Source organism: Primulina tabacum, chromosome 9, assembly GCF_025594145.1.
Source record: "Primulina tabacum isolate GXHZ01 chromosome 9, ASM2559414v2, whole genome shotgun sequence".
NCBI classification, from domain to species: domain Eukaryota; kingdom Viridiplantae; phylum Streptophyta; class Magnoliopsida; order Lamiales; family Gesneriaceae; genus Primulina; species Primulina tabacum.
In genome coordinates this window covers 33608950-33630335 of record NC_134558.1, presented here as the reverse complement: position 1 = coordinate 33630335, position 21386 = coordinate 33608950, and the positions used below count along the sequence as shown (strand labels likewise).

General features: G+C 31.5%; 4 protein-coding genes across 6 annotated transcripts; 1 reads left to right on the top strand and 3 right to left on the bottom strand.

The window, feature by feature from the left end:
- Nucleotides 1-623: 623 nt before the first annotated feature.
- Nucleotides 624-2672, bottom strand: LOC142556592 (reticulon-like protein B14). Its single transcript, XM_075668059.1, has 5 exons — nucleotides 2502-2672; nucleotides 1605-1785; nucleotides 1390-1519; nucleotides 1095-1164; nucleotides 624-987 (listed from the first exon to the last, which is right to left on the bottom strand). Exons 1-5 carry the CDS (start codon nucleotides 2599-2601, stop codon nucleotides 818-820), a joined length of 651 nt encoding a protein of 216 aa, XP_075524174.1. The 5' UTR covers nucleotides 2602-2672; the 3' UTR covers nucleotides 624-817.
- A 3907-nt stretch (nucleotides 2673-6579) lies between these two features.
- Nucleotides 6580-7097, top strand: LOC142556591 (non-specific lipid-transfer protein 2-like). Its single transcript, XM_075668058.1, has one exon. The coding sequence runs from the start codon at nucleotides 6619-6621 to the stop codon at nucleotides 6901-6903; it is 285 nt and encodes a 94-aa protein (XP_075524173.1). The 5' UTR covers nucleotides 6580-6618; the 3' UTR covers nucleotides 6904-7097.
- An 817-nt stretch (nucleotides 7098-7914) lies between these two features.
- On the bottom strand, nucleotides 7915-12425 carry LOC142555349 (uncharacterized). Of its 3 annotated transcripts, none has more exons than XR_012822386.1 (4): nucleotides 12144-12425; nucleotides 11813-12018; nucleotides 8351-8732; nucleotides 7915-8252 (listed from the first exon to the last, which is right to left on the bottom strand). XR_012822386.1 is itself a non-coding variant. In XM_075666176.1 (3 exons), the coding sequence occupies exons 1-3, from the start codon at nucleotides 12234-12236 to the stop codon at nucleotides 8447-8449; spliced, it is 585 nt and encodes a 194-aa protein (XP_075522291.1). In that variant the 5' UTR covers nucleotides 12237-12425; the 3' UTR covers nucleotides 8275-8446. The 3 variants fall into 3 exon arrangements, 1 of the variants encoding a protein (XP_075522291.1); XR_012822385.1 differs by having other exon boundaries at nucleotides 7920-8252; nucleotides 8361-8732; XM_075666176.1 differs by lacking the exon at nucleotides 7915-8252 and having other exon boundaries at nucleotides 8275-8732.
- A 2092-nt stretch (nucleotides 12426-14517) lies between these two features.
- On the bottom strand, nucleotides 14518-18992 carry LOC142555348 (uncharacterized). Its single transcript, XM_075666174.1, has 6 exons — nucleotides 18396-18992; nucleotides 17506-17717; nucleotides 16011-16305; nucleotides 15848-15933; nucleotides 15671-15762; nucleotides 14518-15092 (listed from the first exon to the last, which is right to left on the bottom strand). Exons 1-6 carry the CDS (start codon nucleotides 18660-18662, stop codon nucleotides 14860-14862), a joined length of 1185 nt encoding a protein of 394 aa, XP_075522289.1. The 5' UTR covers nucleotides 18663-18992; the 3' UTR covers nucleotides 14518-14859.
- Nucleotides 18993-21386: the final 2394 nt, after the last annotated feature.

The window sequence follows — 21386 nt, the reverse complement described above, 5'->3', positions numbered from 1 at the left end:
TAAAAAATAATAAATTTGAAAAAATAAAATAAAATTGGAGAGTCCCAAAAGTTTATGGCTTCATTTGGGTTTATTTTTGGCATGATTAGGAAGTGTATATTCATAAGATTGAATGCATAGAAAATGTCGTTTATGTTTATATTCTCGCCTTTTGAATTTTTATTTATTTTTTACTGAAGAGTTCATGCTTACAATTAAAGGTAATAATTATGCAGAACGATTAGAAGAAAAAAACTCCCAAGAAGACATGTCTTATTCTTGCCAAAAGTTATAGTCAGTGATAACAACACAACTCAAATATTTTAAACTATATATAACAGTTCAAAAACCACGGTTCGATCGTTCTCTCAGCTGAGACAATTCTTGCACTCCCACAATTACTAACAAGAGCATAGATTTAGAATGGGAAAATTTGCATTGTTGGTCTTGTATTTTTTTTATTTTACGATTTTATTTATCTATCTTATCAAATTTCAGTTTTAATATGTTATCTTTGTTTTGTTAATTTTATTCATTTTTCTGATGTAACACTCATACAACGCTGATGTGATACATCGTGTGTAATATTATATCAGCACTTTACGGTTATAACATAAATGACCAAAAGTGCAAAAAGACAAACATACATGACTGAAAAGACGATTTTATAAAGGTGATATCATAATTTTTAAACTAATCCAACAACAAATTTAATCAAATATTACCATGTTTGGAAATGAACATTTATGTACAGTGATGTACTTCAAGTAAATTGGACAATGTATAGATGGCAAATCCGATCGAGCCAAATATGATGCTGAAACCTGGTGAAATAAATTCAGAATCTCTTCTTTTCTTTGACAGGTCCTCTTGGAATCTTGTTAAGAACTTTGGAATCAAATTTCTTGAACAATTTCTTCATATCCTTATTCCCCTTGCTTGCTACATAATCCACCTCATCTTGATATCTTTCATATAATGCCGGTACAGCTAACAAGCAAATAAATCCTGTAAATTTAACCCAAAAAAAAAAACTTTGAAGATGGTGAGAAGAATTTTCGCGAGTAATTGGCAGTTTTAGCGACACATTTCGGGTGGCGGCTAAATCATCTTACCGGTGTATAAAAGATTTAAGGAGCTGAAGTAGTTTCCAATTCCTGACAGTATCCATAGGAATGCCATTGCCTAAATATTATATAAACCATCACGTTACTCATATATTCATGTTTTTGTTTGAATAGACTGGTTGGCTCGTGAGATGAAGATATATATATAATAAATTGAAAAGATGAGGATAACATAAATTTTTTTACTATAATAATTGTAAAACTTGAGCCATGTTATGAAAATGATAGGTCACATGCACGGAATATATATGCACGCAGAAAGATTATTTAGCTAATAATGTACCATTAAAAAGGTCTTCAAATCTTTCCCCGACGAAACATCGAACAGTTTTAATATTGTCGTGTTGATTTTGGCGTACAACCATCGGAATGTGGATTCTGGTATTGTGATTGCTCGTAGCTCCGAAGGATTTCTAGATATAGACGATATCGGAAAAATATCAAACAGAAAAAAAAAAAGAATCGTTGCAATTTAGAGATTTGCATATAATATATTACTTGTGAACTAGTCCAGCTCCAGAAGACCAGACGAAGCTGAGTATCATCAAAATCATGGAGATGTAACATAAAAGTGTGACGAAATTATATTCCAGCACTTCAAATAGAAACCATATAGTTGTGCATCCGACGAGTATTGCTGCTGATAAATTCTTGTTTCTCCACAGTAGTATGTCAGCAACTGCAGCAAAAAAAAAAAAGAACAAATACAAATTTCATTTCATTTATAATAAATCGCTAGGTAATTACGTTCATCTACTTACATAATATTAGAATTAACAGTTTTTATATATCAATAATCGTTGAAATAAAAGGGAGAATTCTAAATGTAGTCATGTATATTTGTCTTTTTACGATTTCGATCATTTATATTGTCAAATTTCAGTCTTGATTTTATATATTTCAATTTATGACAATTTTAATCCATTTTCTTAGAGTGCTGACGTGACATTACATACTAAAAAAAGGACTAAAATTGTAACAACAAAAAAAATAAAATTCAAAATACAGATGACTAAAATAACAAATAGACAAACATACAGAACCAAAACTACAATTTCCCGAAAAAAATTAAATTTAGAATAATAAAACCTACCATCTATTGCCTTTTTGTTTTTATTTGGTGGACAAAGAGCAAATTTAATTCTATAGAGAGAATAGTGAAAAATAAATTAAAATATAAGTTGACGAAAAATACAATCCAAATCAAATTTAAGCAACCATTTTCCTTTATATATAATTTATTCATTTATTTTATAAATTAATTAAATAATCTTTAAACTACACTAATAATTTTACATCTTTGGAATTAATCTTCTTATTTTTCCCTGTAGAATCATGCAACTATATATTAAGCCTTAAGAGTTAAAACTGATATAAAAGGAGTTGAAATTTGACCTTTTCCTCCACCAAGAATGACATGCAAGGGCTTTTCCCGACCAAACAATCTTCTTTGAGGGGCCGGAGCGTCATCGGAATCCGACGAATAAACGGGCATTTTTCCTTTGATATTTTTGGAACTCTTGAAAGAACAAAGATAGCTGTTTGTATCTCGGAAAATATAGATGGATCGACGTTTATATAAGCTAATACATGTTGGGAATAGCAGACTTTAATTTGATGCCAAGTAACTTTGTAATAACTCTGGAAGGAAAGGAATAGCTTTGGCATCACTAAAAAGATTGCATCAACAATTCGATTCTGCGTCTACACAGAGGCAATTGGACCATTTAAAATAAAGGCCCGTAACCTGATATAGATCAAGAACAATAAATTAATATCCTTCCTAAATTTTATTTTTAATTTCTTTAAATAGCAATTTGAAAATTTTTAGATCTAATTTTAAATTTAAGATGATGTCTTAAGTAGATACATAATCATAATAAATAAATAAATAAAAATTACTAACCAATATGTAACATAAAAATAATAAATACATTGAAAGAAGTTTCTCGAACTCTCGATATAACATATAACATAGAATATAATTATTATTTCGGTCCTAAAATCGGTGATACAAAAGAATTTTAAAAAATAGACATATTGTTAGAATCTTACGTTATGAAGAAAAAAGAGTAAAAATAGAAATAAAACAACAAAGATCCAATTATGGAGCAGACAATTAATGTCGCATCTAATCACCGAAAGGCACAGATCCAATTATGGAGCAGACAAAAAGTCAAATGAGATCGTTGATGGATGCATATATGATTGAATTCTCACACAAAATCTTGATAATGAATTCAAACTTCAACAATATTTGGAATGAAATATTTTGAGGACCACTACAAAAAATTAAAAGTGAAAATGAAAATGCATGCGCATGGATAAATGATAAAAATAAATTTTTAAAAAAATATATAGAACTAATAACAATTATTGTAGTAATTAATATCAATGCTATGTTGTTTCTGAAGAACGTTGTACATTCGTTTTAGGGTGTACGAAATGTTGAAGTAGATGGATATGATCAATGATCATAGTTTGATTTCTCATATCAATATTTTTTCGGACAAGCTTGTCGTACATGACTTATCCAGTGTGGTTTACCTGATTAGCGTGTTTACATGTTGCCCTAAAAATTTATTTGGTACACACTGAATAATAACGGTGGCAGCCTCTCACTTAATTTAAAAAAAAAAAATGTACATTTCATAGTCACCCTTTGTTATGATCCAACTTGATGAAAATATTGAATCACTTTTTTAAAGATCTTTCAAAATGACTTTTTGACCTTAGGATCCTACTTTCGTCCCTAATATAGGAGATGCCAAGTGTTTAATCTTTCAATGTTTGTAATTTATTAATTAACTACTTGATATTTTTCATCACTAAACGAAGTTGGACATTTTACCGTTCACTTGATATTCAAGTTTTGTACGCTAAAAATACTTAGAATTTTCCTTGGGTTAATAAAGTATGTTGTTTAATAGTACTAAATGCTTTAGTGTTGAATCTGAGGGGTTAATTGTTAATTAAATTGTAATTCTGAAGTTAGATTATCATTTAACAAGTTTCTATGTGAAAAAGTGACTAGACTATGTAATAATTTCGGATTTTATATACTTTACTTATTTTCCAACATTCATGAAATTGTAGTGACTAATACCATTTTCAACCACAAAATCTATTTTGGTGCAAATTTTACATTAAAATAGTGCGATTTCTGCACCAAATACAACATTAATTCATCTGCAACACATTTACTTCAAATCTTACACCAAAAGAATATTCTCGAAATATTCATTTTATTTTACATATATTAATTATTATATTTTATTTAATATATTTTTAATTGATATTAATTTTTTGAAATTTGTATTAAATTATATTAATTAAAAATCATAAAAACAAATTAGTTTTTAAATATTAATAATTAAAGTAAATAAATAAATTAATTAAAAATCAACAATTGTTAATTTATAATTTTTATGATTAAATATCTACTTATTAAAATAATAAAATAAATATTATATTATTATTTAAATACTATTTATAATTTACATACAAATATTCATAATAAATATAATTAAAAAATTAAAAATTTATTTTTTTTAAAAAAAGGAACACCCCTGCGCCAAATTGGCGAAGGGGTCTCGTCCTGCGTCAAATTTGGCGCAGGAGAAAAGGGCTGCGCTATTTTACATTAGAGATATATAAGCTGCACCAAAATGGTGTTTCCGAGAATTACACGATATGCTTAAAAGACTTGATCGAACATTTTTGAAGTTTATACGAGGATAGATAGTTGAATTATTTTGTTTTTTTAATTATTTTTAATTTTTAATCATGAGTAAGTATAATTTTTTGATTATGTTTAAAATTTTACTTGTGTCTAATTGTATTTGTTTAATTATATGTCATTGTAATTTTTTTCAATTATGTGCAATTTCATGGTGTATTTTTAAAAATAAAAATAAAAAAATAATATTTTAACATCGTTTAACCGCTATAAAAACATATATAGACACTGATATAAGCACAAGACCTCCAACTTCATTTTACCTTTTGAGGGACACTTTATCCAAACGCATGCACCTTTTAATCTTTTATATATCATTGGAGGCTTTTAAAATCATTGCAAGTACTTTATTCAATGTTTATTTTGTCTCTCCAAATAATTTCTTTTAAAAAAAATTATGATGGAGTCGTTTAATGTAACAGCGGGCTACACTAACGCATAAAAAACTAACTTTTTTTTTTTTTTTTTAGAATTAAAACATGATATTGCTTACAAAAAAAATTAAGAAACAATATTATTCCCAATTATTACACCCTAGGAAATTGTAGAGCAACATGATGATACATATATAGATCATAATCATAACTTATAAGCGTGACGAATCTAAAGTATACAAAGAATTACCTTTGGCCATTTTTTTAAAAATATTGATATATTAGTAAAAAAAATTATTAAATGGAAAATATTGGATATTTGAGACAAATAAAAACTGAAAAGATATCTATAAAATTGAGATGGGAAAATATAAGTAATCAATCAAACGGTATAAAATCGTAAATTTTGTTCTTAATTAAAGTCCCGTAGTATACATCTGAAGAATAGAGAGTGAGCGAAAAGCTCAAGTCGTAGTATTGTAAAACTAAATAAAGAATACAAAGAAAATATGTTTATATAACTAGTGTAAACAGAAAAAGAATAAAATTATTAATCTACCCTTGAGAGCTAACAATAATATATTCTAACAACATCAACCACAAAATTATCCAACAAGTTAATTTGTTCCCTTTTTTTAATATTAAAATTTACAAGAATAAATTTCAATTCAAATAGGTTTATATCATAACCAAATTGGAATACGAACAACCAGAAACAAAAGTAAATTTTTTTTGATTTTATTACAATCGAAATCCTCCATTTTCATATCAGAACCACTATTTTAAATTTCTACCAATCCTAGACATAACTTAATGATTAAAATTACATGGATACAAATTGAATGAAAAAGAAGAGCAAATTTAAGGCATTTTCAATCGTTTTGTGTTAATTTTTAGTTCTCTAAATATATATTTCGATGGTAAAAATAGTATAAACTAATTTCTTGATATGTTCCATGATTTCTTTCATTTATTTTTCTATTTTTAAAATAATTATTTCTCTAATAATATATGAAATGTGGAGTTCATATTAGATAAACGCACATACGTGTATAGTTCCACCAATGTAGTATTGAACGCTGATATTCTAAATAAAAATAACTAAAATTACCAAAAATAAAAATATACAAAACAAAAGTTGAAATTTTAACAACATAAATTATTAAAATCGCAAAAAAAAAAAAAAAAAAAAAAAAAAAAAAAAAACCGAATGCAATTTCGCCTAAATCTTTTATAATTTTTGAATTACAAACATTCCTTATAATTTTTTTTGATATAATATTTAGGTAATATTCTTCGACCGGCCCTGTTAACATAATTAACTAAGAACGTTAATTAGCTGCCTCTATAAATTGAGATTCAAAACCTCACAAATCCCCCAAACACACAGAAAATAGAAATGAATTCAAAAGTAGCAAGCCTCGCAATACTTGTCCTTGTAATGTTTCTTGCGGAAGTCGAGCTCGTGAGTGGCGCGGTGACATGCAACCCTCTGCAGCTGAGCCCATGTGCAGCCGCTATCATATCGTCCAGCAACCCGAGCGCCACGTGCTGCAACAAGTTGAAAGAACAGAAACCTTGCCTCTGCCAATACATGATGAATCCCAATCTTCAGAAATTCATCAATTCTCCAGGTGCCAAGAAAGTTGCCTACTTCTGCGACGCCCCTTTCCCCACTTGCTAGCATATATATGATTAACTATGAGTAAATCTTCAATATGATATATATCTCATGCATTTCCCAGTGACTGTATTCAGATTTCTGACATAGATGTATGTCAGAATTGCTAGCTGTGTCATAAAATTTCTGCTTTAAATTAACTTGATGATGTAATATATGTGGTTGAACTTTGAAGTAGTGAAATTTGTGTCTGTTTACTTTCCAATTAAAACATGGATTAGACTGCCATTGTATTTGTATCATAAATGTTTATATTCGTTTCTTTTCTTCTAAACCATGAGCGTTTATATTGTTATTTTTCGTATAAAATGGAGGTGGGATTAACCTAAACCTAGACTAATTAACTAAACATCTCACACAGTTGTTGGGATTTTAACATATATAATACGTAGAACAAACAAGAGCCGATCTCTATAGAATAAAAAAAAAAATTTTGAAATTTATTTTTCGTCCTCTCAAACATATTAGATCATTTTCTCCCTCATATTAATTTACCAAGTGTCCCCTTAATAGACTAATATGGAAGAAACAAAATATAATGAAAATGAGCAAATTTTTTATAAGACGATCGTACTTATCTATATTTGTTAAACGTATTGATCTGATTCATAATTGTATTGAAAATAATACTTTATACATAAAAATAATAACTTTTCATGAATCTAGTCGAATCGAAGATCTTTATCATAAAATTAACTCACGAGAGCGTCTTATAAAAGTTTTTTTAATAATGATATAGATTGTCTATCTCATTTATATTTGTGTGGATGTCTTTTTTTTTTTTTTTTTTAACAATTTAAAGGAGAACAATGAGTGGCACAATCTTTTATTCTCGAGTTCAAATTATTTTTAATATATATCCACTTTGAAAAAAAAAACCAAAAAATTGAGAAAGAAATAAGTGACCAGTACCTTTGGTGCTGCACATGCAACACAGTGTTTTTTGTGCAAGAGAGTGAAACTATTCGTGAACAACTCGATTAAAACACGACCCGATTTGAAATAAGAGATATGAACCTGGAGCAATGAAACGGGTGTGCCCCACAGTAGCATCCAATTGATAAGCTCCTAATACCAATCGTGAACTCAAGCTCGATTCATACTTTCTTATTGTCTTAAAATTAATATGCTATTTTTATTAAATTTTTACACACGTTTTAATCATCAACTATCCCAGCTCAAAATCGGGTATGCTGTTCTAAAAAAGATGTATGTATATCAAGGTCAATAACGAGTAGCATTCAATTCACTACTTGATCGAGCTCGAAGTCGATTGATGGCAAAAAAAATTCTTCGAGCTAAGCTTGAGCACGGTTACTCGAAGTCAACTTGACTGCATGCTGAAGACATTCCTAGAAAAATATAAAACTGGATTAATCATATACGATGCCACAAATTCCACAATACCAAAGAAGAAGAGATGAAAATCATGAAAAAAAGACTGTCGTACTTGCACCAACCTTGTCACCAACTTTGCTTTATACCATTTAACTTGAGTTCGTATAGCAGCAATCCAATTACACAAGATCAGACCATTTCGAAATCACTAGCCTTCTGTTGATGCTGATTTCTCCAAGAGTGATGAGGTCATCCCGAGTCCTTCATTTTGGTGCCTTCCCCATCCACCAATGTCAGCCTTGGAATAAGCCCGGTAATACAAGGAGGAAGCCACCATCGACAATAATATTAGAGAAGCACCAGCAGCAAATACACCCTTCCTAAGAGCGGTACAGGACAAGTCCTCATCGTGAAAGGTTGAACGGTATTTGGTGCGGTAAGAATTTCTCACTGATGCAGCCAAAAGACATGCCTCTGCCGCCAGAAAGGTGATCCTGTTCGTTTCAATTACCAGGTGTTTAGAACGAAAGATTCAACTCTGTGGCATCAATTATATTCAAAAGGAGTTGAACAAAGAGAAGGATAACATACAAACAAACTGTAATATCTTATCCCACTTGGGCCAATATAAATGGGTTTATAAGTGTGTATGAACTGTTCTACCAATTTGGGCTAAATACTATTCGCAAAACAAGATCAAGATCGGATATGAAGTAGTTGGTCGAGCATGGTATCTCACGTGCACAGTATACAGGATAGGTAGAAAAAGACATTGTTCCTAAGATTTAATGGCTAAAACAAATTTCATGAAAGGAGGCAATACAGAACAATAGTTTGGATAAGTTACAATCTCGAGCTGTCGGATTCAAGGATGATAAAAACGCTACCCCAAACACTGACATTTTTATATTGCATTTGTAATGCTTCATCTATGAAATTTTAATATCTGATCATTCTATGTTATGCATTTTAAAAGATAAAAGTAGAATGATTACACAAGCCCTTTTCTCGCTTATAATATACAGAACAATCTGTGCGAGGTACTGTACCCCCTTTGTGCTCAGTAAATAAACTTTTACTTCCAAATATAGTTCCTCCTTTTGGCCTGGAGAACCAGATCCTACTTTCATATCCTTGCTTCCTTACAAATCAACAAAAATTAAATTCTCCTAATTCAACGATTTTTTTCATGCAGAATTAAGGCCCTTTTCTTTTTGTTCTGTGATCTGTTGACGAAGACCCATTGAACCAACGAACTAGAGTAACTGATAGTAACTGTTTAAAGAAAGCAGGTCCACGTCATTTTATACATGAAGTTGAAATGAAGAATGAAAGAGATACTGAAAAAGTTCTCCGGTTTTGTATGTGTTTTAACATTTTCATACTTACAAGGGTAATGTACTTTTCTGGTGGAGTCCAAATGCTACAATTGGAATTTTCAAGAAACATAACCCCATCACAAATGTGTGCAAATCCAAGAACACAGTCTCGCAAGTGAAATAGCAGAGTAAAAGCTCAACTGAATAAGAATATTGTAAAAACTCTTTGTAGCATCATGTTTTCGCGTGTTCACAGAATTGAGATCAGCATCAATAAGCTTATTGCCAGTGGTCGCATATACTACTCATTACTGAATTTACAGAAGTTGAAATGCGACCACTTATTACTCAATTTACAGAAGTTGAAGGAACTCAACGAAAGATTCAGCTTTAAGGTGAAGATTGGGAGCGGAGACATTGTGGATGTGAAAGGGAAAGGCATGGCTTAGGTCAAAACTTCAATGGGCGTCAAAATTAGAATATTCACTTGAGCTCAGAGACATGCAACATCAATGACTGTCAAGGAGCCGAGTTAAAGTGCATTAAAAATGTTGTTCGGTTTTTGACGAAGCTTCCATTTTTCAAAAGCAACACTTGGAGGGCACGTCCAACATTGCAACTTGTACATGCTAATGCACGGCCAATGAAGGAAACCACAGAATGCTTGTGTAGAAGACCAAAGCTTCAATGCTAAAATCTTGAAAGGTAAAATTCAATGATTATTGGTGTTCGTCATAAAAATGCCATGGAAATTGTTGAAAATACTAGCAGTTCCATTTTCAACCGGGAATTGATGTTTTTTCACGTAAAGACCAACTCTGCAACATGCAGTCCAACAATAAATCTCAGAAGACATAGGAATTAGAAGTGTTCTAAAAAGCCCGCTTAGGAGCTTAAGCGCGCTTAAGCTTGAAGCTCGACAAAAATACCCCACTTCGGAGAAAAGCGAAAAAAAGCGGTTAAACTGTAGTTTGACCGAATTAAGCGTAATTAAGACGTTTAATTAAGTGTGCTTAAGCACAATTAATCACATCTATTTATTTTTAGATTTTTATATTTCGAAGGTATGTCTTTTATTTAAAATAATAAATTAGGTTTATAATTTAGATGTTTATTTTTTAATTTAATTATGATTAAGCATCTCTGATAATGATTTGATAAATATTTAACATTTTTTAATGTGGTCTAGTTGAAAAAAAAAATTGCAATTTTGAGATTTTTATGCTCTTATAAATATGAGAATTAATGCATCAGACTTAAATTTATCATATTTATTGGTGAGATAATTACAATTACACTAAAAATAAAAAACGTTTTTTCACGCTTAACCTGTCTAATCTCGCTTAAACTTAAAAAGCTTGGAGCTCGACATCCGCGCTTCGGGGCGCTTCTCGCTTTTTAGAACCTTGGGAATTAGTGGTCGAAGTTAAATATGAAATAAATTTGAATTTAGAAGCAACGATTCTACATAGAAATTAAAGAAAACCCCAACGATTCTACATAGAAATTAAAGAAAACCCCTCTAGATAACATATCTCTTCGCACTTGTGCAATCTTTCAAGATCAAAACTTCTCATTTTTGTTATTCAGTTATAAAGTCACAATTATGGAGCCTTTTAATGAGTTGACCCAACAACTTTTAGTTCAATTCAAGCACATGAGTACACACTGTCTCCCAAAATTTTCCAATAAATATTTTCCCCAAGAACCTTTCGAACTAGCCTTAGTACATCTCTACATACAAATTACACACCACTCAACTTTTGTTTGATGGTGTATAGAGAACCACAAACTTCGAACAATTCATCATTATCGACACAAATGAGCCGGACCAAAGACTAACTCATCTTTTCACATTCGAACATCAGTGTTAATACATAGAGTAGGCTAGTGCTCGAGATCAACTAACATCAGAGATCAGATTTCTCTACCTTGCATATTCACTATGTCAATATTTTACAAGATTGGGAAGGAATTCAACTTCCTAATGGCTCCGTCATAAAAGTAACAAGTTTGTGGTAAACCAATTACACAAGTGAAAGAAGAAAATAGCTAAAAAATTATGGAAGATATTGATACCAGCGAAGTACCTAGGAGTTGTAGAAAGACAAATGGAGGCGAACCAACTCTATAAAGTCACAAAGAAAAAAATATCAAGGTCACCCACCTCAAAATTATCAGCAGCTACAAGTATCAGAGGAAATGGAAGTGAACCAACTCAACAAGGAGAAAAACAGTGGTAAGATCATCATTACCATGAGAAAACGAAGAAGAAAACAGCACAGGTAGCAGACCTCCCACCCATCATCCCTCTCCCAAAGCACAGGCACTTGGTGACGCCGTTAATCAAAGACTGGCTGATCAAAAGCACCCCAAACGCCGTTAACCCGTACAACGTCGACGCATCGATCCCGTACACACAGTAGGTCTTCTCATCGTACTCGTCAGGCGCAACCCGGGCCTGCACAAAATTAAAAACAACCCAGAAAAAAAATGAAGAGAAAAATCAACACTTTCCGCGGAAAGAAATCGACCAAAAACCCGGAAAAAAGAAACAACAGATAGCTTGAAACGCAGAAAAATCACCCAGCTACGGCGTCGTTCGGCACCGACAGCGAATACAAAGGCAATGAGGTGCAGAGAGATAGCGAGCAGAAAAATGAGAACCGAAACTCCCATCGCTCAACTGATTTTCCTCCCTCGCAGGGTTTTGCATTGGAATGATTGAGATTGTAAATTTTACTGTGTAATCAAGCCTTTTGTTGGTTCGTGGAGATCGGAGAGAAGAACTTTGGAAAGCAAAGCGAGTATTATGGCTTTCATCTTCTTTTTTTCCTTAAAAAGGTTCCCAGACGGTGCTAAATCCACTAAGAGATGGGAACATAAATGGATCAACTGATAAATATCGACGAGATCGCTTCTAATCTCATACATGTAAGAATCTTTATCTGCAAGAGACTATCTGACAATACTTTATCAGATATGTCAATATTATCGATAATCACAATGAAAAATAATAATTTTAGCATAAAAAATAATAATTTTTCGTAGATGACTCAAATAAAATATTCGTTTCACAAAATATGACCAATAAAACCGTCTCACATGAGTTTTTGTCAATATCTATTATGAATTTTACAGCTCACACATTTGCTTTTCTCAAACAAGGTTTTACAAAATGTTTTTATTTTTTTTAAAAAAATCTTGAATTCTATATGTTTAATTTATTATTATTATTAAATATATCAGATTTCAATTTTTTTGTACAATTATCAATTTCATACACATAGTAAATAAATTTAATTGTGATTATTATTAAGCAATAAAATAACAATAATAATATTAAGATTAATGATACCCATGATAATAAATAATATGAAATAAATTAATATTATTATTTTTAGAAAAATTATAAATAACGATATTAACAAAATTAAATATAATAAATGTGGTAAATTAATTTTAACAGAATAATGGTTGAGTACATTTTCTTTTAAACAAAAACAATCGACTTGATTATAAATTGTTCGATTTTATTTTATTATAAGAAAAATTGGTTCGTTTACCATAATTTTAACAGAATTATGGTTGAGTACAATTTCTACTAAACAGAAATAATCGACTTCACTATAATTTGGTTCGATTTTATTTTCTTAAAAAAGTTGGTTCATTTATTCAATTTGACTTCCATTATTTTACTAAATAAATTATTTAAATCAAATTAATTGAATTTTTCAATATGATTTAATTTTTATCAAGTTCAGTTTTATATTGAATATTTTAATCAAACTTCTAATTTATTTTTTTTAATTGTTTATTTTTTATGCTAACTGAAATAGTCGACTTTAATTTGATTAAGTTGGCTTCGTTTTTTATGAAAAAATTGGTCGGTTCATGTAATTAGAAATTAGAATTTGCAAATTTTGTAATGTCAGTTACAAGAATTATTTGCCATTTTTGAGCTGGTTACTACTTCTGTAAAGACAAGTTCATTTGAAAACAACGATGGGAATATCTACTAATAAATTTGGTTACAAAAAAACAAACATGCATGCTAGAAAAGGGCGACACGCTTATGTCCGTCGTTTGCTGTTATATTTCATCTACTACAATAAAAAAAATTACAACTCATTATTACATAGCAAAAACTTGTGTGAGACGATCTCACGGATCGTATTTTGTGAGACAGATCTCTTATTTAGATTATTCATTAAAAAGTTTTACTTTTTATGCTAAGAATATTACATTTTATTGTGAATATCGGTAGGGTTGACCCATTTCACAGATAAAGATTCATGAGACCGTCTCACAAGAGACCTACTCTTATTACATGTGTTAAAACGCGGTGGTTACTATTTTTTTTAATGACCATCAAATATATAATGCACACTATACTCTTGAACTAAGACTGGAAATTACGCAAATCATATAATTGTATTAGATAAATCATGTGTCGAATAAAATATTAAAAGAAAAAATCGAACACATGATCATTGATTAAATATTTACATATTCTAGCAACTCGGACATCCTTTGAGTTGATACTATTAATTGCGTGTGTATTGATTATACCTTCGGATTTTATTTAATTTTCTTGATTCAAATAAATGAGTACAGATGATATGTTGATGACGAATGTTAATGAAAGATAAAAGTAAAAAACAAAACTTACCTCGGAAGGCCAAAGAAGTTTATGGAAGGGAAACTTGCGATCCGACAAGGATCACTATGCAAAAGCTTCTGATAAGTGAATGGTGAAACCCGGTTTGATTCCGATATGAGACGGGCAATACAGAAGCACTTACAAGTCGTAACCTTGGGATATTTCTTAAATTCACAGCCGGAATAAGGCCATCTCACTTAAAATGCAGAACTAAATAGTAAGCCCCAACAACTATTAATCAGGATAGGGGAAAAAAGATCTATTAATATCATATGACAAAAGAAAGAAAATAAAGAATTTGAAAAAAGATTGGTATATTTTGAAGTTTGAACTAGTAAAGATGTCGCTTGTACAGTTCAGCTCAGCTTTGATCAGTGAATTCAAATTGTTTTCCTCTCTTTCCACAACAACCTTCATGTTAACCTACCCCCAAACATAATACAAACGATCAATTTCTTTCCCGTCGAGGAGATTTCTCAGGGTGGTATTGTTTTTCATTTTGGCTCAGCGTGACTAACAGAGGCATAAAAGGCAAAAACCAAATGTGATTACCCTTCTTCACAATCCCCGTACCCTCGGCATAAAAATGGGTAGAGATCCTCCTTTTCAACAATAGGAGGCGAGAAAGGGAGCCTATCTTCACCGACGGCAGAAGAAAGCAAAGTCCGGGTGGTTGACCTGGCGCAAATTTAGCCAATTATCAGCATCTTGCAAGAGAGAATCGGCCAACTGGCGCTTATGACCTGCATCTGGAGTCCACAATGATGATCTATATCTGTACGAGGCAAGCCCAAATACCGGAAGCAAAATCTGGGGAACACCATCGGTTTCAGTTGTATATGTTACAGTTGGAGGTTTCACGGTTTCACTTCCTGCAGAAGTAAATGCAAAAAACCAGGAAATTAGATGGGATGCTTAAAACACTAAGATACACGGATATTCCGGAAACTAGGCACACAACATTGAATACACCTTATCCACACGAGTACCATGGAAAAACAAGCCAGAATCTAGAAGGACGAAGATAACTCTATCGCAATGAGTGCAATTCCTACCAGCAAACAACAAAGCATATATTTATTAATGTATATGCATACATGTGAATGATTACACATTCTATTTCAATTTGGATTACCGATCATGGAATCTAAGGTGCATTTATGCATACATCAAGCCTTTAACTATAGCGTCACATTTCACCTTTGATTGATCTCCTGTGCAATTAAGTAGCATTTAAGGCACACCTCAATCCTTTAAGGCACATCTCAATCCTTTAAGGCAAGTGTTTTGTTAAAGTATCACGCCTTCAACTTAGGTGTTCGCTTTGTCCACCTCTAATAACTATAGTTCAATCATTAGGATAAGCCATTATAATTCCCTATGCTCAGCATTTTTTTAAGGCAGACACATAAAACACACACACAAACAAATAGAGGTAAGGTGTATCCACCTGTCAATAGTGTATGAAGAGAATGGAAGGTTAAAAAGCAAGCATCCGAATCTTTAAGAGTTTGTCCAGTAGGTATTCTGTAAATGGGATACCTGCAACGCAGTTATTTACCACTAGGTAAGTAATATGTCACCACATAAATCAGCAACCAAGATCAGACGCTGAACAAAATTATACCAAGCCACAGAGATCCAACTCGATGGATGTAGATCACAACTTCTAAGTGTCTTCAGTTCCGGGAAGCGGTGAGTAAGATCAAGTATCTGTCCAAGTTTCAGGTCAATATAGAGTGACGAATGAAAGAGTAATTAATGCACATTGGATGTTAGAGAAAACCGACCTTATTTGCCAAAGGTTCACGGCAATAGGGCGGGTCCCGCTCAAGATACTCAAACAACAAGCAACCCTGTGAGCTTCCAGATTCACCTTCATCACTAGAAAAGCCTTCTTGAAAAGCCATGTCCTGTGCTCCCAAAGACAACAATTCTACATTGTGAGGACTATCATGTATTTGAAAATGATAGTTATGCGGTTCCTTTGCACAACTCAAGCAACCTCTATCGTGTTCACTATCACTACTTCCATCACTACTAGAATCCCTAAAATACTCACAATCACTTTCTTCACCAGGTCGCCTACCAAATGAGAGAAAAAATAAGTAATCGGGTAAAGGAGCAATAATGAATTCAGCTGAGTATTAATCAGTAATCGGTGTCAAAACAGTTTAAATGATGACTTGAAAATATAAGAGCAAGCACTACAAAAAAGGAGAGTTGTAAGCAAAGAAAGCAAGGTTTCATCAGTACTTTAGCAAGCTACAATCGCTATGAGTTAAAGTAAACAGTAACAACAGGTGAACAACCCCTAAACCATTACTAATCTTTAGAGGGCAAAAACGTTATCAGAAGCAACAACAGCCGAACTAAATATAATTTAAATAGAGAACATCTATTATTGACCGTCACCAAAACAGAAATTTGAAAAATAGAAATGCTTAGAAAAACGGATCCTCAAAATACTAAATGTGCAAATAAGTGGCTTATTGTGAGACACAAAGTGTAGTCACGATACTTTATTTTTTTACCAATATAAACAATACAGTGGGAGGCCGCCACCTTTAAAAGTAAATTCACAAGGACATACACATCATTAGTATAAAATTGTCCAGTTTAGGGTTAATAGGCAAGATAGAGTTTTTCTTAACGAGAGAAAAAAAAACCTTGAACCTTGAGTGTTGTGGATCAAATATAAAACTTCCACTTGAACCAGTGTCCCAGTCCTCAGGACAAGGTAAAGAAAAGGATGAAAAGAGAATGTAAAGCACGGAAGGAAAAAAAAAACAAAATCCAGGGCCACGAACACAATCTAAAGTTATAGAATCCATCGTAAACTTGATTCTTTCACTGTAAACATTTAGACATAATAAGATTCTTAGTTGCAGATGATTTCTATAATTTGAAGATGAGAAGTTCCAAAACTTCAACAGGACCTGCTACAAAACCATCAAAGGTAGCTAAGGAAGAATGATACCGCATGGATTGACTCAAACTTTACATAAACTATAGATCCGTTTTCAAAGTCACAATAAATTCCTAAATTAGTTAGTACTAAAAAGGATAAAAGAGTAAAACCATAGAGAGAGAGAAATATGACCCGACATAGACAAGAATCCCCCAGTTTTCATCCATATAATCAGGATTACAAAACAGTGAAAGTGAAACATAGAAACAAGAAACCTAAATTCTGTTTGCATTCCATGTGTATTTTCTACATGACAATTAGCTTCTCAATCATACACATATTCTTAAAACAGTGTATTTAAGGAAGAGGGATACCTTGATTTTTTCGTGCTCTTTGAAAGGTCGCCATATAACTGAATGCCAGATAAATAAGGCACATAATACTGAACCACACAGTCAGAATCATTTAATATCAAAGGCACTCCAGCACCATATGCACTCCATTCCTTGAATGACTCCCATAAATCACTCAAAAAAAAGAATGGCTGAAATTCTGAATCAGTCGTTCTCCAGCTCCTCCCAGCCATCTGTCAATGGAAATGAGTCACAAAGAGAGGAGTGCAATCAAAACATGATCTGAACTCATTTAGGATTTTCATGTGAATGATAATCGTAGTAGAGCAATCGAGAGAAAAAGCAATTTATATGCTCCAATCAAGTATTTCGCAGCCGCTTAACAGCTTAGATCTTGTCATTTATTGCTCTACAAAAATAGTGAAGTAAAAAAATCTAACTTTTCTGGCTTTACGTGCTGGTCCAACGAGACATAAATGAATAGGTCTGGTAAAACATTATAAAAATTACGACGCCGCTCAGCAAACACCCACTTCTCCGAGATCATAAATTTTTGACATAATACAACGGCATAAACATTTACTAAAGAAACATGAAAACAACACAATTGGAATCTCAATCCAACTCTTTCATTTCTCTTCAATAATTATTCATTAGATTTGTAATAAATGCTGAAACAAGCAGTTGTAGACAAACCGAGAGTTAAAAATAACACCTTATTAGAACTTGAGATAAAGCCGTTTCACTTTCATAAATAAAACAAGGTCTTTATCTATCATAGGTTAGAAGCACTACGTGACGGCGTGATATGATTCATCAAAACCACTATCGCATGCGAAATGGAAAAGGCACTTGTAAAAAACATAAAACAAACTTCAATCAACTCATTATTAAAAAAAACAAAAACTTACCTTGGATAAACTCTGCCCCGGAACAGAAGGAGTGACAGATTGCAAGAACCTCTCCAGATTACACAAATCGGAGAACTCCAGCACCGGCGCAGCAGCAGGCTTAGAGTTTTCCGCCGCCGTCTCATCGCTTTGGCTCCATGACTGGGTAGAGGTGCCATCACTCTGCGCCCTCCCCAGATAATCCCGACTCCGATGAGCCCTTGACGCACTATAAAACCAATCGTCGCTATTTTTACTCCTATTAAACTGCAATCCTGGCCCCCACATATCTCCTACCCAAAACCCTGATCTTACTATATAATTATTTGTCAATTTCTACACACCAACAAGCCCTAAACTCTCGATTCGGTAACACCTTTCTCCTCTACGAAACCGATGTATTTACGATGATAATGTAATATACGCAATTTGACGGATAATATTCGTCGTCTTCAACAAATGAATCCGATCCACAGACTGTTTTCGATTAATTTGAGGGATTTCTTGATGGAATCACCAACTCCGATCAAAGTCCTACCACAGGTGCTGCAAATGGAGGGAGGGAGAGAGAGAGAGAGAGAGAGGTGGAGAAAAATGATGGGTTAGAAGAAGACGACGACTGGAAGCGAACGAAATTTTGAATTATTAAATAAAGATGGAACTTTTACTGCGCGGTAAAAATTAGGAACCTTTGGTGTGTGCGGTTAAAGGGAGCAGTGAAACGACGCTTTTGCAACGGAATATGTCTATGATTATATTTTACCTAGTATCTCTTAAAATGTAATTATGTTAATAGATATTTTTAAGAAAAAAATTAGTTTTGATTTTATTAATTTTTTTCTTAATAACAAATAAATTTTAGTTAAACAATTAGTCGTTTTCAGAAGACCAAAATACGAAATTATATATTTGATAATCATAAATATCACAAATCTTTAATATATAATATCATATATGTGTTACATTCTATACATGCACATATCAAATTAATATAAGAGTGGATTTCTTGTGAGACGGTCTCACGAATCTTTATCTGTGAGACGGATCAACTCTACCGATATTCACAATAAAAAGTAATACTCTTAGCATAAAAAGTAATACTTTTCATGGATGACCCAAATAAGAGACTCGTCTCACAAAATACGACCCGTGAAACCGTCTCACATAAATTTTTGTCTTAATTATAAATATCAAATTTTCCATAGCAACTTAACGCGGCTACATACATTATAAAATGAGTATGAATTGCGAGAGTTAATTGTTCAAAAAAAATAAAAGAAACCAACCACCGAGCAAGTGAATAAACAAGGTGGCGATGGTACGCTACTTAAAAATTTTGCCAAGTTGGAGGTGGAATTAATGAAAATAGTCAAAAATTTGTGTAAGATGGATATCTTATTTGGATAATTAATGAAAAATTATTACTTTTTATGCTAAGAATATTAGTTTTTATTGTGAATATCGATAAGGCTGACCCGTCTCACAGATAAAGATCACAAGAGACCTACTCAAAAAAATATATAATTATTAAATTTCACATTATGTGATTCTATCTAACCTTATTTTTTTATTGGGTGAGGGCTAATTTCGGAAGTTTACTTGAATATATAAATTATTTCATTAAGTTCTATTTTATTAAAGTTTAAGAGATAATAGTAACCATTTAAGAAAGACAACAAATTTTTTTTTTCAATTTTACACTTATATGATATTAATATTACACTTTTGTTTTCTGTTTTTTTTTTTTTAATTTAAACACACACTTTTTTTTTCAACAATTCAAATATCAATTTAGTCCCTCTATAATTTGTCAAATTTCATTTTAGTTCATCGATAATGATAAAAAAGACTGTACACACACGCATCGCATGTGCATAGTAACTAGTATTTTATAATAGTTGTGAAAATTAGAAAAACTGTTTAGTTAGAAAAATTGTTCGAGAAGGACATCAATTTTTTTTACTCTTTTCTTCAATACCAAAAAAATCTTTCTTTTTTCTACTATAGTATTATTACTTTTTTTATTGAAATTAAATTTAATAGAAAAATAGATTTTTTGTCATACACAACAATGTGTACGAACACACTAATGTTAATATTCATATCAAATTACAAATGTCCAATATTCATTCTATAAATTGATTAAACAATATTTCAAATATCAAATATTATATTATACGTAACGCATGTGTCTCAGACGCTTGTGTGCGCACACGCGCGTGTGTATGTATATTTGAATAGGATTTTTTTATTATGATTAAACACGAAGTCGTTATTTTCTAGTATGTTTTAAGTAAACTTTCGATCTAACACAATATCCTACATCTTACCATTAGCAAGATCATCCGTAGAGCAAATCTTGTTTGATCACCGTCCATGATATATTCAAAAGTTTATTTTATTAAATATAATATTATATTCGAATATATATATATATATATACACTATAAATATTATTCAATACTATTATATATAAAATATAATATATAAAAGACATCATCTTTTGTTTCTTAAATTGTTTCTATATTACAATTTATTTTCAATATTATTCATATTAAACTATATTATAATTTTTCACTGATTTTTTCTATCAAATATTAATAAATTAAACATTTAGCAAAAGAAATTCATGTAAATTTAATTACAAAAATTTTGACAGATTGCATCTGGATTAGGTGTCCTGTGCCTATGGATTATGAAAATTCTGGGATGATGACTAAGCACAAATCTTATTGGTCGGTATAGGATTATTAATAATCTGAAATGAGAGGAACACGTGTATGGTTAGATGACACGAGAGGTTATTTTCCTATCCCCATGCTTATCTTTATTCGTTGGAATTGAGCCACTTGTCAGCAATATATTTATCTATACTATTCTATTAAATTTGAGACACTTAAACGTAATTAATTTTGATATCATGGTCTATTTTAATAATTATATATATTAATAAAATGTTAAAATGTTAATGTAAGTTATATGTAGTTCAGCGGATAGAGTTATTGTTTCTTA